The sequence below is a fragment of the Ailuropoda melanoleuca genome, chromosome 14 (assembly GCF_002007445.2).
Source record: "Ailuropoda melanoleuca isolate Jingjing chromosome 14, ASM200744v2, whole genome shotgun sequence".
Lineage (NCBI taxonomy): Eukaryota > Metazoa > Chordata > Mammalia > Carnivora > Ursidae > Ailuropoda > Ailuropoda melanoleuca.
Genome location: NC_048231.1, coordinates 71,235,448 through 71,252,017, shown reverse-complemented (window position 1 = coordinate 71,252,017; position 16,570 = coordinate 71,235,448). Strand labels below are relative to the sequence as shown.

At 55.9% G+C, this 16,570-nt stretch overlaps 1 protein-coding gene across 22 annotated transcripts in view; it reads left to right on the top strand.

The window, feature by feature from the left end:
- The window catches only part of CELF4 (CUGBP Elav-like family member 4), a 281,790-nt gene that overhangs the window by 214,659 nt on the left and 50,561 nt on the right, over positions 1–16,570 (top strand). For 12 of the 22 annotated variants that reach the window (XM_034642657.1, XM_034642656.1, XM_034642655.1 and 9 more), the window contains exon 3: positions 6,972–7,050. In XM_034642657.1, coding sequence (XP_034498548.1) covers positions 6,972–7,050 — 79 coding nt within the window. The remainder of the gene's footprint in view (positions 1–6,971; positions 7,051–16,570) is intronic. The other 10 variants (XM_034642660.1, XM_034642659.1, XM_034642658.1 and 7 more) reach the window with 1 other exon arrangement.

Here is a 16,570-nt window from a genome sequence, read left to right as displayed (position 1 = left end):
GGGAGGTAGCCAGGCAGAAAGGGCAGCTAGAGCTGCTGTACCGTGGGTGGCCTTGGGATGGGCCCCCCACGTCCTGGGAGGGGCGCCACCAGCTGGCCTGGCCAGGGTGCGCCTCGGAGACTAGATGGAGGTCAGAGGTCTCCAGCGAAGGCGCATTACCCTCTCCACTAGGTGCTGGGGTGTTCTTAAGTCTGAACATCATGGCGACAGCAGACAGAATTCCTTGAATTTCTAACCCCACTCTATGGAAGGAACCATATGTGATCTATTAAAGAGATAATTAAAATATTAACATATTTACAACAAGCTACAAATACTGTGCATTGCTCCTGCCATTCCCCTGCGATCCCTTCTCACTGGCAGACTGTGGAAGCTGTGGGGCGGAGGCTTATTCTTTTATTCCGAGATTCCTGAAAGCCTACTACGCAGTCCTGGGAATCCACCAGGCATGTGACTCACAATCTGCCTTCCTGGGGCTTTAAACAAATAATTTATCCATTAATTAATTGAATTCCTATTGGCTAAGTGCCGCCAAGGCAAAGTCCTGGTGGAGGGCAGAGTCCCCCGGGAGCCACCCACCTAGGTCCCCGTGATCTCACATGGGAGTTCTCATCTCTGTCCATATCAGGTGGTGGTTTCCTCACCCCCAGCCTTTTATACCAAAGGCTGAGAATTCTCAGTCTATTCTCTCAAAGTTGCCCAAGGTTTATCTTCAAAGGTAAATCTTTGAGTCATAATCTTTCTGTCACAGGAGCAATGCTGAGAACACCTGCTGGTCAAGGGAATACCTGGTGCCTGGAGTTGGTAGATGGAGAGAACTTCAGGGTGGGGACCCAGATAGGCATCATCTGTGGGGTAGCTCCAGGGACACACAGCCCGTGCAGGCGTGTAGGCCCCATGCTCAGATGGGTCACACTGGGGTTTAGTACTCTGTAGTCGCCATCTTGAAATTCTTAAAATTTTCTCTTTGTACTTATGTTTCAAGTCAATGAAGTCTGTGGGATGAAGGAGCATATGTGGGGAGCTTGCGGTCTCTTGCTCATGGGAAGTTCTGCCTCTTACCATCTGCCCAATCCATGCACATCCTGGGCACCACAAGCCAGCAGTCAGCCCTCTGGGCCCGCCAGCAGTGGCTGGATGCAGGTTAAGGGAGGCGTGGGTCAGGCCTTCTCACCTAGTGGTACCCCAGGCTGGCAGCACTGTGGCATGTCTGGTTGGCCAACAGAGGCCATGTCTTAGTAAGGGCAAGCGTCTTGTCCCAGTCCAGCACGTCTTGGCAGAACATTTACAATACCCTTTAGGGTTGACTGTCTACTGGGTTGAGGTAGTGGGTGGCCCCTGGGTGGAGATGAAGCCTTGCTTGACTTCCAAGGGCCCATCCTAGGCTAGGCTAGGTGGCAACATGTCAGTGGGTGGCCAGTGGAAGGGAGAGCCCAGCAGTCCTCAGATGCCCCCAACCCCCGCCCCGTGTTGCAAGGTGGGGCTCTGGGTACCTGTGAGGATCTCTGTGCCTGAGGGGACTCTCTCTTCCCCCTTAGCCTTCCTGAATCTGGCTTGCATTTATCTCTCCTGGCCTGCTCAAGGCATCCTCCAGGCACAAATCACAAAAAACAAACTAGTAATTTTGGTGATTCTGCATAGGAGCTAAATGTTCTGATATTTACATTTAAAACTGGCACCTCACAAAATAAAGATGAATGGTAAGAGCTATGCTAATAATTTAAAATTTATATGTATATTTTTTACTTAAAACAACATCAAACAGCAAATAAAAAAGACCATGACAAGCCAAGAAAGAAAGAAAAAACTTTATAGTTTAGTGATTTAACAATGCTTTTCTCCTTGCTTTTTGAACAAGGAGCACTGCAAAATTCTCTCTCTCTTCCCAGAGCAGTGATGTTTCTGGGTTGGGGCACAGGTATCCCAGTGGGCCCCAGCCCACAGGGTCCATTGCTTCACTGTTCCCACGACCCTTATGTGTTCTGGGCTGGGGGGCAGACAACATAATAGCTGAGATCTTTGGGGAGATGAGAACAAACAGTGGGGACTGATGAGGAACAGGAGCCAGGCTCCTCTCAAGCCCAGGAGGTGGTAGGAAGGGAGAGAGATAAGTGCTACCTTCAGTGAACAAGACAAGAGAGAAATAGACATCGCCACACTACACCATGGCTTGGGGAGAAGTGAGCCCCTCCGGGGAGCAGGGAAGCTGGATGTCACCAGGCACTCAAACGTTCCAAAGGAGCCTGAAAGGACCCTCACTCAGCATTGAGGTTTGAACACCCACCCTGGAATTACACTTGGGGACTCAGCTACTGGGTGGAGCGCACCCTGGCCATCCCCATAGGCCGCCACAGTCATCTCTGCCACCCCAACCATCCTCTGCCCACCCCGGCACTGTGCAGGGCGTCAGTCCAGACCTTCCAAGGTACTTCTGGGTCACAGTCTGGAAAGCAACATGGAGGATGACGTTTATGGAGAGGCTACTATGCAGAAGGAACGATACCAGTTTCCTCCTTTATCTTGTTTATTTTCAGTCTCCAGCCGAAATGAATTCTTTGAAGATGTCTGTAATGTCCTCCAAGTACTACTCAAACATGCGCGTGCGTGCGTGCGCACACACACACACACACACACCAGGGGAGCTGAGTCCTATGTTAGGGTCTAGGGCATCTGTGAGTTGGAAACTGGGTCCCTACTCCTCCTTGAGAAACAAGTGCCTCTCTGTTTCAGTCTGTCACACACACATAATACACACACACACACACACACACGCACACACGCATGCACAAGAGGAGACAGAGAGAGCTCACAAAATAGTACAAGGCCATGTGTGACCAAGGGAGCCAAGAGATAACCAGGAAAGACTTCTTAGAAGAGAACTGTTGTTGTGAATGGCCAGTGAGGGGTGACAAAGAACTTTCCAGGTCCTTTTATTTCTGGGTCAGCTGCCCGGGGGCCTGGTGTGAAGCAGAGGGCTCAGGTGCCTGAGAAGGCAGGTGGAGGGCCCTAAGAATCCTGCTGGTGCGAGGGCTGTCCCAAGTGAAGCCAGGGCAAGTTCACGAGTGGATGTCCCCAGGGCTCTTGCCAATACTGGCTTAAGCAGTAAGGGGCCAAGGGGCTCAGCTCCTGTCCCCAAATCTCCATGTCAGCTCTCAGGAAGATAATTGCATCAGAGGGGAAGCTGAATGAAGTCGGTCCCTTCCTGATCTGGTGACAGAACACATCTGGGCACTAAGGGATCGGTGGCCCCCTCTGCACGCTGGCCCTGTTCTGGTGGGGTGTTCATTTCAGCCTCAGGGAGCTCCTTGCGGGGCAGGGAAGAGGAGACACACAGACGGGAAAACGGCCCTCACACAGGAACCAGCCCAGAAGCCCAGTCCCGGTTGAGCCCAGGACAAGGAAAGGCATATCTGGAACCCTGGGTCCGGGGTTAATCAAGGCTGTCTTCTCAGATGGGGGAGGGATACTTCTGTACCCTGGCCCACAGGGGGCGGCAGACATCTGTGGGTGGTAGAGGTGATGGGGGAATGCGCCTTAGAAGGAGGGGTTATGAGAAGGGGAGGGGAGGTCAAGAAAGAGCCACGCTGGCCTGTCTGTCAATCCTTCTGCCTGCTCACTGGCCACAGACCTCTCTTTCCGCGAGGAGCCACGTTGGACAGACAGGTGAAGCCTTTGGACCGGCTCAATCATCGTATTTATTCTAATTGTATCGTAATCGTCCCCAAGGAGCCTGGTTCAAATGAGCTTGACATTATTAAAATTTTAATGCCCAGTTTTCATAGCTGAATGAATATTTAAAGGGTATGTCCTAGCTTAAGTTATGATGATGAAGAAATTAATGGAATGTCTTGTTTAATGCATGGATATGTGTTGATGCAAAAAGTGGCAGAGATGGGGAGGGGGAGGGGAGGCAGAACCGGCAGAGAAAGCCACCCGCCAGCCCTCTGCTGCAGTAGGGACAGGGAGGACCCCAAAACCAGGGCCACAACCACTCGCTCCCCGTGACAGAACCCCAAGTTGGAAGCAGAAACACAGTAAAAGAGTTAGTCCCTGAAGGACTGACCCCAGAAGCTTCAGGGTGCATTTAGGAAGCTGTTCCCAACGGGGCGGGGGCGGGGGGTAGGCCCTGAGTTGCCACCCCCCCCACCCCGCCCCTCTGCAGGCACGTGGAGGCACAACCCAGGCAGAAGGCCACAGAAGGACACAGACGACACCTCAGAAGGGGAATCAGCAAGGAAGATATCCGCACCCCAGCCCAGGTCCCACCAGCCCCCAGTCCCCAGCCCCAGGCCCTCCTGGAAAGATAATACAGTGACCGAGGGGGTGGCTGGACAGAAGAACAACAGACAGGGGAGAGGAAAGGCTCCAAGAAGCAGGCTCCAGTGTCCTTGAAGTATGCTGTTCACCTGTAAGGGACAGCTTGGGGCCATGCGGCCGGCGGCTCTGTGTGGCCAGGGTCTGAGGGTGCAAAGTTAGAAGAAGGACAAGGCGGCAGTGCCCCCCCCACCGTCCTACCGGTCACCCTCTCTCGCTGCTCCCTTCCTCGCCGGCCATCTCTGCGGTGGGGCGCAGCATCCTCTCCCCAGGACAGGCTCGCACTGCCCACTCCCCCTCCTCAGGGCAGAACCAGGCCTTGGTGAGGTTGGACAGGGCCGGAGTCTGGAACAGGGAAGAGAGACACTGGCCAAGGGAGAAGAGCTCCCTCCAGGCCCGAGGCATCTGTACAGAACCTGCTTCACCTGAGAAATCTTCCCAACCAAGCCTGACACCTTATTTCTGCTGAGAATTAAGAAAGCACCAGGCTGTATTTTATCTCTCCATCAAGACTGACACCTCTTCGACAGCCCCGCAAAGGCTGTCTGGATGCTGACCATCCCTAGATCATAATAAAACATGAAAAATGACCCCGGGAGCCACAGGTCCCCGGGAACCAGTTCAGCTCCAGTCCACCTGTCTGTGTGGAGCACCCTGCGTGTGCCTCGCCCCTGGCTGAGGGCAGGCGGGCAGGCGGGAAGCCGGAGGAGCCCCTGGATCCCTGCTGCCAGGAAGCCACAGTCCAACTGGAGCCAAGCACTGAGTCCTGGAGGAGGTCAGGGAGGGCTGGGGTGGGGCTGGGGGGCTGGAAGGGCTGGAAATGAGCCCTAAGTCCATGAGCCTGGAGCAGAGTATTCTCGAATGCCCACATACCAAGGATGGAGGACAGGATGACCGCCTGGGGGTGGGGTACACCGTGAGGTGGAAGGCTCCACACACAGGCAGATTCCATTGTCCCTCTTTAATTTACCTTGTTTAATTTAGGGGTGTTCCAGGAAGGAGGGACATTCTAGAAGAGGGTTGGATACTGAATCCCAGAAAGCACTGGACAGGAAACCAGGAGGACCCTGGCTCCCTCCTGGAGCCCTATCTCCCCAGAGCCAGAAGCCCTGCTCAGCGTTCTGTGCCCTTTGCTTAAGATCTGCAAAGGAGGCTGTTTATGGGGAGGGGGGGATCCAGGACACCCTAAATGAAGCCTAGAACTTCATCATGTCTCTCTTCCTTTTCCCTGTGATTGGAGCTTTCTGTAACACCTCTGTCTCCTCTCTAGCGGAGCTTACGTACAAAGTAGCTTTTTTCCCTCAACTCCATAAGGTGCCAGGTCTTGTGGCGAACGATGATGCTCCGACCCCATCTCGGTGGGCTGGCCTCCAGAGTCCCGTCTTGCCCCCCGTGGGCCACCTGTGTCTCATTTCCTCTGCTCCATGCCCTGCCTCCCGCCTCTCTGTCCTTCCTCGTGGTGGCTCTGTCCTTCCCCTGGCCTTGTCTTCACCTTGCTGAGTCACGGGCACCCACACTCCCCCACCCACTCGTCTTGACGCAGCCACAACTCACTTCGAATCCTAGACCAGAAGGCCCGAGGAAGCTTGTCACTGGCTGCTCCAACCTCTGCACATGAGGGGACCTGGCAGCAGAAAGTCACCCGGTGCAGGCCAGAGGCGGAGAGAGAGCCCTGGCTGACTCGGCTCCCTGGGCTCACCTTGCCATGGGGCAGCTCCGCCTCAGCGTCTCCGTCTACCCAACGGGGGTGCCAGCCCTGCCCCATCCGCCTGTCAGCGTGGGTTTGTGTGAGAAGTGAAAATGCAGTGAGGGTTGAGCGAGGTACTTGACCAGCGAAAGCACAGGAAAAGACATAAAGTAGGATTCCATTTGCGTGATTCCTCCCGTTTTTATTGTCTGAAATATCTTGGGGCCTCAGGGCTGGCTTGCCCACCCCATAGCCTCCAGCAGCAGGAGGATTAAAGACCAGCGCCGAGTGGCGATGCTTGGAGTTCAGAGACCCCTAGTGGCCTGATCGAGGCACTGAAGTGGATCTGAGAGAGAGAGAGACACAGAGGCTTCCGGGAGGCCTGGGAGGTCAGGCCATGTCCTGGTGTCGTCCTGGCCCCTAGATACCACGGGAGACGAGGAGCTGTGCCCACTCCACATACCCCCCAAGGGGAGAGCCCTAGGGGCGGTCAGGAGCCACAGCCCTGAGCCCAGCTCCAAGCAGGAGCTGGGTGGCCCAGAGCCTCAGCACCCTGGGGGCCCACAGCCCACATCTGTGAGATGGCACGGGGTGGCCAGAGACCAGCCCTTTTTGGCAAAGCCAGCTGTCTGCAGTGAACCAGGGCTGGCCAGAGTTGCGCCATGGGGACACCTCCAATTCTAACGTCACAGGCTAGTGAGAGCGGCTCAAAGCTGGGAGGGGGACACCACGGAGTATGCAACCCAGAGAAAGCCTCCTGAAACAGTGGAGCCCTGGGGACTGCACGGGCCAGGGGAGAGGGGTGGGGCTCGGTGCAGCTACGTGGGGACAGCAGTGGCGTGGGTGTGCGTGTCTGTGGGTGCGGTCCGTGTGCCTCGGTCCCTGTGAACACCTGTGTCCCTTTGGGCGTGGGTGTCTGCCCTCTCACTGCCAGGCCTGCTCTGACACTGTCCCCTGTGCTCTGTTGCAGATGAACCGGCCGATCCAGGTGAAGCCAGCGGACAGCGAGAGCCGAGGAGGTAGTAGCTGCCTGCGCCAGCCCCCTTCACGTGAGGGCTCACTTGTCTCTGCCCCCCTCCCCTGACCCAGCCCTCCCTCGCTCTCCGTCTCCCTGCTGCAGTGATGCCACGACTCCCTGCCATTGCCTCCTGCCCTAGGGACCTCACTGCTGGGAGCTGGGACAGGGCTTTGGAGCCCTGAGTGACTGGTGTGGGGACAGAGTGAAGGGAAGCGAGGAGTGATTGGGGTCTGCCAGATGGTGGGGTTCCTTCCTTCCAGTAAGTAAACAAGCAGCATGTCCTGGGGCACTCTTCTGCCTCCTTTAGGAACCCCCGAAGGGGTGGGCACCTCCATGTTGCCGAGGAAACCCCCCTACGATGGAGAATGAGCAGTTGAAAGGGTGCCAGGCTGGGAGAGAGGAAGTGGATTGTGGCCCTGCCCTGGGAAGGTGCAGGACACAGTGGGCAAACCTGAGAAGGGCCGCTGGGGGGGCTTGGGACCGCTGAGGTCAATCAAGATCCTGGAGATAGATCCAGGCAGACAGGGAGATGTCTGGAAGCAGACAGAATGGGAGGGTACAGCCACACCCCACAAGCTCAGAGCCCCACTCCCCGAGGAAGGCTCTGTCCCCGCCACCAGCGAGGGCCTGCCACCACTGCCCACAGAGCCTGCACCAGCACGGGCTCCTGGCTCCCTTCGCCAAGCACGTCCACCCCCGGTTCCATCCTGGTCTGGTCACTTCCCTCGTGGCTTAGACAGGCACTGTGCAATTTCTCTCTCCCCTATCCTCCCTCCCTACGAAAAGTGTTCTAGGAAATTAAGAGCAAAAAGGAAAATAGGCAAAACCTACTTGCAAATTCAGAGGCAAGGTCCTCGTCCCGAGAGAACTGGTGTGGCCACAGGTGGCCTGCCTGCCCCTGAGACCTGTGGTCCTTCCTGCTGGGGCTGCTGCCCTCTGGACCCTAGCAGGACCCTGACCTGGGCACAAGGCCTCTATGTCAAGGGCCCTCCTGACTTGGGCCTCAAATCTCACCCGCCTGCTACCCCAAGCCCAGGCGGGATCTTGGTGCTGCTCAAAGGGGCCCCATGACCCCAGGCACTGACACACCTCCCTCTGGCCCTCCGAGAGCTTCCCATCCCAAGGACCCTGAGAGCGGAGGTGGGTCAGTTGAGAGGTAAAAATGGCTCAGGTGTAAAGGCCCCAGGCAGGAGATACCTACCTGGTTCCCGCGGTTTGCTCCTTCCCCATTCCTGGCCGTGCGATGACTGTGGCTTGCTGTGCGCCCAGAGGCCCCTCAAATACCCAGCTCTAGGCATCCTTGCTCTGGTGGGAAGGGGAGGACTGTCCCTCCTCACGCAGTACTTCTCATCTCTGGGAGGCATGCCATGACTCACGGGCCACACACATTCAGGTAGCAGGGCCAGGATGCGGTGGAGAGCCCCTGTCCCGGGGGGGGGGACCTCTGGTGCACGGAAGCGTAGCCCGAACAGTAAGTGGCACCCGCAGTCCCAGCAAAAGGGCCCCTGAAGTGGGGGCAGCCAGACAGCTTGGAGGAGACTGCGCCTGAGCTGGCCTTGAAGGAGGGGAGTTTCCGCACCTGGAAAACAAGTTGGGAGGCATGAAAAAGGCCCACGGGGCGGGGGGGCTCCTGCGGGGGATCAGGGGGCCCCTCGGGTGCAGACCAGCTAGCTCAGAGTCCAGTCAGTTTTCTCCAGGCCCAGAGTGCGGTGTCAGAAACACCGTGCCCAGCGAGGCCACACTGAACTCAAACGCAAACCCCTTTCTCCTTCACTTGCCTTGGAGGCAATAGCTCTCTGACTCCAAGTTGCTAACCTCATCTCCTTTCTCCCATATATCTCCTGCCCTGACACTTGCCCCAAACCAGATTAATCAGCTCTTTTATTCTTCCGGCAGTGGAAAGGGGGTGGGGAAGGGCCAAACCTAAACATCTATCTATTAATTGCATATTCAATATTAAACAGTGAGAGGGTCCTGAGTCAGCACTACCACCAAGCTATTTAACCAAAAAAAAAAAAAAAGTCAGTTTAAAATAATTTAATATCCATTAAATTCTTCTTCTGGTGCGAAGAGGATGGGGAAGAGGTGAACGTTAAAAAAGATGAAAGAAATGGGAGCAGAGAAGGGTATGGATAGTGGCTGAGGGAAGAAGAGCAGGGTCTCAGGTGAGGGAGGTGGGGCCAGGCTGAATACGGAGCCCCGAGGCCAACCCATGAGACAGGAGACACCACGGTGGTCGGTGGTCGGTGGTCGTGGTCGGTGGGCATCAAAGAAGAGAGCTCACTGTGGCCTGGAGCAGGCAGGGGGGGCTTCCTGGAGGGACCAAGAAGTGTAGACTTGGTGGAAAACAGTGAGGACAGGAAGTGAAAATTGGGCCCTGAACACAAGGCCAAGAGGCTGGGCTTGTCTCCATCAAAGCAGGAGCCACGGATCCTGGTGGGCGGACCAGGCAGAGAGAGGGCATCACAGCTGTGATGTCCCTGCACAGGCAGAGAGGAGCTGGCCCCTGCTCCCCCACCAAGAGTTAGGCAGGGAAGGGGCCTTCTCTCTGCGAGGAGGGTCCTGTTAACCCCACAAAGCTCACCGGAGTAAGTTATATTCAAACTGAGCCACCCTCAAATAAGCAAACCAATTCATTAACCAGAGGAATAAGGCAAGCTAGGGACAGAGAGGAGCCTGGTGGAGGGTACCCCCACCTGCCCTGGCCATCTCAGAGGCAAGGACCCTCCCTCTAGGGCAAGGGCATGTACTGGTTCCTTTGCCTCCCGGCAGGCAGGTATATACTGCCCCATGAGCTGGTTCATGGTCAGCATCTGAATTGGGTGCCATGGCTGCAGGGGCCCTTCAGCCTCTGGGTTTCACTCTCAGCATCTAGATGGGTGCCCCCATTGCGCTGCCCTATAGCCCTGACCTTCCTCCTCCTCCTCCCTGGTCTCAGCCCAGGGGAGAACTAAGGCAAGAAGACGGTACAACCCACCCCCGCCCCCCAGGCAAAGGAGGCTCCTGTACCCGGGCATGGGTGCTCCTTTCAGGGAGTCAGGCTCTCAGGGTCCTGGTCTTAGCAAACCTGCTTGGGGGCCCCCGGGGCTGAGCTGGAGGAGGCTGGGGCTGGAGAGTGTGCCCACCTCCCTGAAAGGGCCCAAGAAGGAGCCCTTGAAGAGGAAGAAGTGGCTGAGGTCTGGGCCAGGTGTGGCAGACTTTGGCCTGATCACACCCCACCACTCCCAGACACACACCCATCACCAGAAGCCACCCTACCTCTTCTCAGCAACCATCGACAGGTCAGAAGGGTTAGTTCCTGTGGGCCTTATCCATGCTGTGTTTGGAGGAGCCCAGGAACGCAGTCACGCACCTGCACACCCAACACCCCCAGCATGCCTTACCCCACACTGACAAAGGCACCCACAGGCCCACATGTGCTCCTGGTAAGGTGGAAAACAAACGTCCCCCACCAGGGACACAGTGGCAGGGGGATGGAGCACAGACCGGGCCACCTGATTTTATCTCATCAACATGAAATGACAGAAAAAACAGCAACATGGGGGGCTGATGAGATGGAGGAGTTAGGAATCAAGATGACTTGGGAGGCAGTCCCAGGAAAGAGGGGATTCAGGGTTGCTGAGGGGCTGCCCATCCTTCAGAAGGGGGCAGATGTGGCACTGGGGAGCCTCTCCAGAGGGAACGTGAGCAAGGCTGAATAGTTTCCTAGGGTCTATCACCACGGCCCTCACCCTTCCACAGCACCTGGAACTGGCACACACACACACACACACACACACACACACACACACATTCCAGAGGACTCTGGCTTTGCTGGGATGTGTGAGGCCCCAGTGGGGAGGGACTGCGGAGTCCCCTTCCTGGCCCATTCAGGGAGGCTTGAGGCCCAGAGAAGAGGGGCCAAAGGGGCAGCTGTCCCTGAATCCAAGGGTGGAGCCTCCCTGCTGGAGGCCAGGTGATGGTGGAGGGTGGACACAGGCAGGAGGGCTGAGCTCCCTATTACAAAGTCCTGTTGTTCTGCCTCTGGCTAAGGGCCTGGGGGAGTCTTGGAGAGTTATAGGGGGATGGCCTTGAGCTGCAGCCATGAAGGGGACCCCGGCGGGGTTGTTGCAGTAAGTTACTATATAGGGACTTCCTAGGGAAGCTTCTAGAGGGTGAAGGAGCTTCTTTTATGTGTCCCCTTGCCCACCAAGTCCTTCAGAATCGCCTGGGTTGAAGGACCCCACAGCAGTTTCCATTCCTGTCCTCCCTCTCCCTCTCCAGACCTGGGAGCCCCTGTCTGCCTCCCTCTCCCAGCTCTGTCTCTCCCTGCCTCTCAGTCTCTCTGCAGGGTGGGGAGAGCATCAGCCATGTGTGTGTTTTGGGGGGATTGTTGCGGAGAGGAGCTGGGCAGGGCCAGGAATGCACGGGAGGGCTGGGGACAGGTGCGACAGCCTGAGAGTCATTCCGTGTGCACTGGGTCCCTGAGGCAGGCGCGGGCCGGTCAGTTAGCCAGGCGGTGGTCCTGCGGCCCGTCACTGCTCCACCGTTCATTTATGGGCATCTTCAGGGCTGCCGTCCCCCCTCACCGTGGCCGGCACTCATGTAGCAGCGGAGTCCCGCCGGGCTGGCTAATGAGGTTGGACACAATGCATGTGAATGCGGTTCTGAGGCCCTCCCCGAGGCCACATTCCCCACCATAAAACCATGGCTGATTCTGTCCTCCCAGCCCCTCCACCATCTGTAGCCCCATCGGTTCCTGCGGCTTTTTAAATCCTATTAAGTTCCTCATTTCTCCTCCGAGCATTATTTTATTTCTAAACGGACACAGTGAACGTGCTAGGGGAGGCCAGGGAGTCCAGCTGAGGGACGTGGGCAGCTCCCTGCTGCTGCCAGGTCCTGGGGCCCCCGGGGACCTGTGGCCACACTGTTGACCTCCCCAGGTTGGTGCGTCCCTTCCAGACTTTTCTAGCTGTTCAGTCCATACTCTAAGTTGGCAATTTAACGAGCGATAGAGGAAATAGATGTGCAGGCTGGTTAGTCCTGCTGCAAGAAAATTCGATAGAAGTTTCAATTTTCGAATCTTAGATGGCAACAAATGTCTCACTGACAAAAGCTTCTGGGACAGAAGCCCCTCGGGATTCTGTTAGGAACCCTTGGCCCAGATGGGATGCGGTACACAGAAAAGAAAAGCTAAGGGCAGGGAGGGGCACAGCGAATTGGCGATTAGTCTGAAATTCTACCAAGACAGTAGGAAACAAGTTTTAAAGAAGGAAACCTGTTACTCTGGACAGCCCCCGACTGGAGATGCAGTGCAGTGGGGGCCGGGGGGGAAGGTGTGAGAAAAGGCTTGCAGACCAGTGCGCACTCCCTGTGGGGACCTCCTGGGTGAGGCTTCCCTGGGGGTGGGATAGGGTGGGCAGAGACCCAGGCCAAAGAACGCCCTCCTTTGTGCGGTTGTGTCCCACAGCCCAAGCCCCTCCACCTCTGTCCCCGTGTCTCCCCTTTGGGGCATCCGGAGCCTCCCCCTGGGTCCAGTACATCCTACCTCCGCTTTGGGGCTCCTGGTTTGTGCCCTGCCTTAGAGACCCCAGAAGGAGCAAAGCTAACCCCAGCCCAGCCCAGAGGATGAGATCCTGGGCCAAGAAGGAGTCCAGTGACTGAGGCCCCAAAGCTGCACCTCAGAGCAGCAAAGACTCTGTCCTCACCAGCCCCTACACTTCCTGTGTCCCCATAGGAGCCCCTGGAAGCTGGGCAGTGTGTCTACTCCATTGTGCCTATGTGTGAATGTGTATGTGTTGGGGGAGAGCACTTCCTTATCCACCTGCCCCCCCTCCACCAGACCCTGCAAACCCCAGTATCCTTAGCTCGTGGGGACTGCGACATCACCATCCCCCCTTCCCACAGCCATGTCTGGCCCAGGGATGAGCAAGGGTTCATGGTGAACCTTTGGCTGGAGGATGGCTAACTGCCTTGTTGGCCAGGACATGGAACTCCAAAGCCTAGAGAGGCCCTGGAGCCATGTGTCCACCCTCCCGCCAGAGTCGGCTTCTCACCCCTCCCCTCCTGTTTTAAAAACTATCAGGAAGAAAAGCAACTCCACAGTCCATCTTGGCCTCCTTCTCCAGAGCTCAGAAACCCCGTTTTGTCAGCCTCTCCTGTCCTAGTCCCGCCAGAATTTCTCAAGCCATAGATTGTAAAGTTTTCCCTTGAATACCAGCCCCAAAGCCAATGTCCCGGCTGATCTTTTGTGTACATGAATCCTTGATTTATTTTGGACTGATACTAGAGAAAAGGCATTACAGCTTTCATCTCGGGAAGTTTGAGTCAGACATAAGACAACAGGGCCCAGAGGGTTGGAGTGCTTAGGGCAGGGGTCTCTGTCAGACCCTGTGATTTGCCTTTGGGAAAGGCTGAAGGATTAGACACCTCAGTGCCAGGCCAAGTGGCCCGCCCAGGGCTTGGCTTCTTTGATGGATAGGAAGTTCTACCACGTGTCTGACCACAATCCCTCCTACTTTTGTTTAAGCATTTCAACTGTTAGTTTCTCTAGATGATGGTGCAAGGTCCCCCTGCCCCAGGGTTTTATTCTCCGCAATCCCTGTCCCTTAAAAATCTTTGTCTCCCTTTCTCCCCAAGACCCTTTAAAAAGAAAAAGGAAATTTAAATCCAGGAAGCTTCTCTAGTTTCCACAACTGAACCCAAACAGCAGCTTCCAAAGACAGGTCTCTGCGGTTGGGGAAGGAGGTGGCTGGTGGGAAGGGTCCCTAATGAGAGCCCCACAGAGGCTCCAGTGGGGCAGGCACACATTATAAATACCTCAGTAACTCCTGCCATAGGTGTGAAATTATAATGAACTGCAAACCTGCTGAGTTTAAATGGACTTTTAGGTTTTCAGCTGGGGGAAGGGGTGTTGATTGATCTGCATTTTGTTTTTGAGGGTTTTTTTTAATCCATTCGGCAAGTTAAGTTGAAGCTCACGGCTCCTCGCCAAATTCCCTCTGGCCCTGGCTAATTTAGCAAAGGATTGTTTCAGAGGAAATGGGATATTAATCATTGCAAATGGGCTCCTGGTTGATATTTAAAAGCTGCCGCATGTGTGCCCAGGCTGAAGGGGCCGATGACAGAACTCGAAATGACAGAGAGAGGCGACCGAGGGCCTCTGGCTCCCACCCAGCAGCCACTCCCATGGTATCCTGCTGCAGGCACCCTGTGTGTGCATGCAAGAGGAAGATCCCCACTTCCTCGGAGACGGGCAAGACAGAATGTCACACGCAGGCCTTCCTGGGCCCGGTGGTCCTCAGCATGGCACTGAGCGAGCCTTGGCACGGGAGAGATAGATCCAGGGCCTTTGTGGCCCCTGGCACACGCAGACAGCCTGGTGACAACCTGGGAGTGGTGAGCTTGGGGGTAGGGGTCAGGGAGAGACGGCACCGCCTGGCCTTCCCAGGCCAGGGGATTTGAGCAAGGAAGGGGAGAGATTTCAGGTGGGAAAATAACCTGAGCCAAGGCAAGTTTGGAAGATCCCAAGAGGTCAGAAGGAGGGGAGGGCAAGATATGGGAGCAGTGATTTCAAGGTGCTTTGCATGGATGCATTTAGGCTCAAGGGAAGCCATCGAAAGCTCGAAAGCTCGGGGCAGGGAGTGATGCCATCTAGGGATGTTTAGCCAGCTGTGGGGAGCGAGCCAGAGCAGGGAGACCACCAGGACAGTCTTGGGCACCATACCCAGGGACTCTGACTGCACATTCCCTGAGCTTCCCCCAGTGGTGCCTTGCCACCTCCTATTGCAGAGGGGACGATGACACCCCCTGGAGCTGCCATAGGTGGGACGCAGTTGGCAAACTGGGGAATCTTCCCTGAGGACAATTTCTGCAGTTAATTTATTCTTAGTGTCCAGTCCATGAGACATGAGAGGAGGTCACAAGGGTGAGGACCTCTGACAGATGTGATCAACAAAGTGCAAATAAATATCATACTGCCTAGGGCCTGCGCTGCATTGAGCATGTGAATTTTGCGACTAGGGCAGGACAAGGAAGGCTTCCTGGAGGAGGTGGTTATTGGGATGACAGGTTTACCAAGAGGTAGCATCTGGGTAAAGTGTCATAAGCAAAGACATGAAAACAGAGACAAGCAAGGCAAATATGTGGCATCTGAGATCTTTTAAAAATAATATAGAAGAACTAGGGTCATTGGGCTGGCTCAGTCAGTAGAGCGGGCGACTCTTGATCTCAGAGTCATGTGTTCAAGCCCCAAGTTGCGTGTTGAGATTACTTTAAAAAAAATTTTTTTAAAACACAGAGATCTTAAAAATAATGTAGAAGAGCTGGTTTGGCTGGAGAAGAGGGTCCACTTTCTGGAAGACTCAGACTCGGTGCATTGTGGGTCTCATTGCTGCCCACATTTCAGGGCATGCACACCCCCGCTCCTGCGCACAGTGTCTGAGTCGGGGACAGACAGGATCTTGTCTCTTGGCACCCTTTGGTCCAAGTTCACTAGGCCTGTTTTAGAGTGCTTCTCCATGTTGTGTGTCTGCCTGGGTTTCTGGATCAGACACGTTCTGCCTGCTGTGTGGGAGGTCTGCTCCCTCCCCACCCAGCCCAGCACCTCACACGTGGGAACCAGGCAATGTCTGCCTGCAGCAGCTGCTGTGAAAACCACGCTAGGGCTCTGGAAGGAAGACAGAGCCGGTCTTCTAGACCCTCCAGCGAGAGCACCTCGAGCCCTGCAACAGCCCCGCCTGGTCGGCTGAGCAGCACCCCACTCTATGGAGGGGGAGATGAGGCCTCAGAGAGGAGAGGTAGGCGTCTTGCCCAAGACCACACAGACAGTAACCGGCCTCTACACCTCAGCCCTTCCGGGCCGGCCTCCATGACTTGCTGACTCCTCACGGGTCCATGCTGTGGGGGGGACACACACAGCAAGCCCTCGCAGTGTCAGTGGCACCCATCAGATGCGCTGAGGGTGAGGAGGGACCACAGTCTTTAGGATGGGCTCTCCGGTTCCTCGCTCCCCTCACCAGGGCTCTTTGGGGAAGCTTTGGGGAGAGTCTGGCCTGGGAGCAAACTTAGTCAGCAGAAAGATGAGTCTGTCTGTTGCTTGTCGAGCCTGGAGGGTCAGCTGGGAAGAGCCGGTGGAGAAACTCCATGACTGCCTGACAGGAGAGCAAAGCTGGGCACTCAGGGCCTTGTCTGTCTGTGCCTGGCAAGGAGAAATGCTTTGTGGAAGCTGGACTTCCCAAGTGTCTTAGGAGGTTTAAGGCTTGCCAGAAATGGCCAATTGCTGCGAAGACATGGTCTCTGCCCCTGGAGAGCTGACTATGAAAGACAGAGGCATTGGGGTCCCAGGAAGATGTCTTCCAGCCTTTCTGAGCTCCGGACCCTAGAGAAGCTCACAGGGAGATCAGGTCATGGCCTTACGGGCACCAGGTGAGCAGTGGAGACAGCGAACCTTACCTGGCAGAGGGAAGAGCAGTCAGGGAAGGCTTTCTGGAGGAGGCTCCCTGTTGGATGGGATTAAGGCTGAACAGCTAGTGAGACAAGGAATGAGGGCCCGCTGGCATAGAGCCTATCCA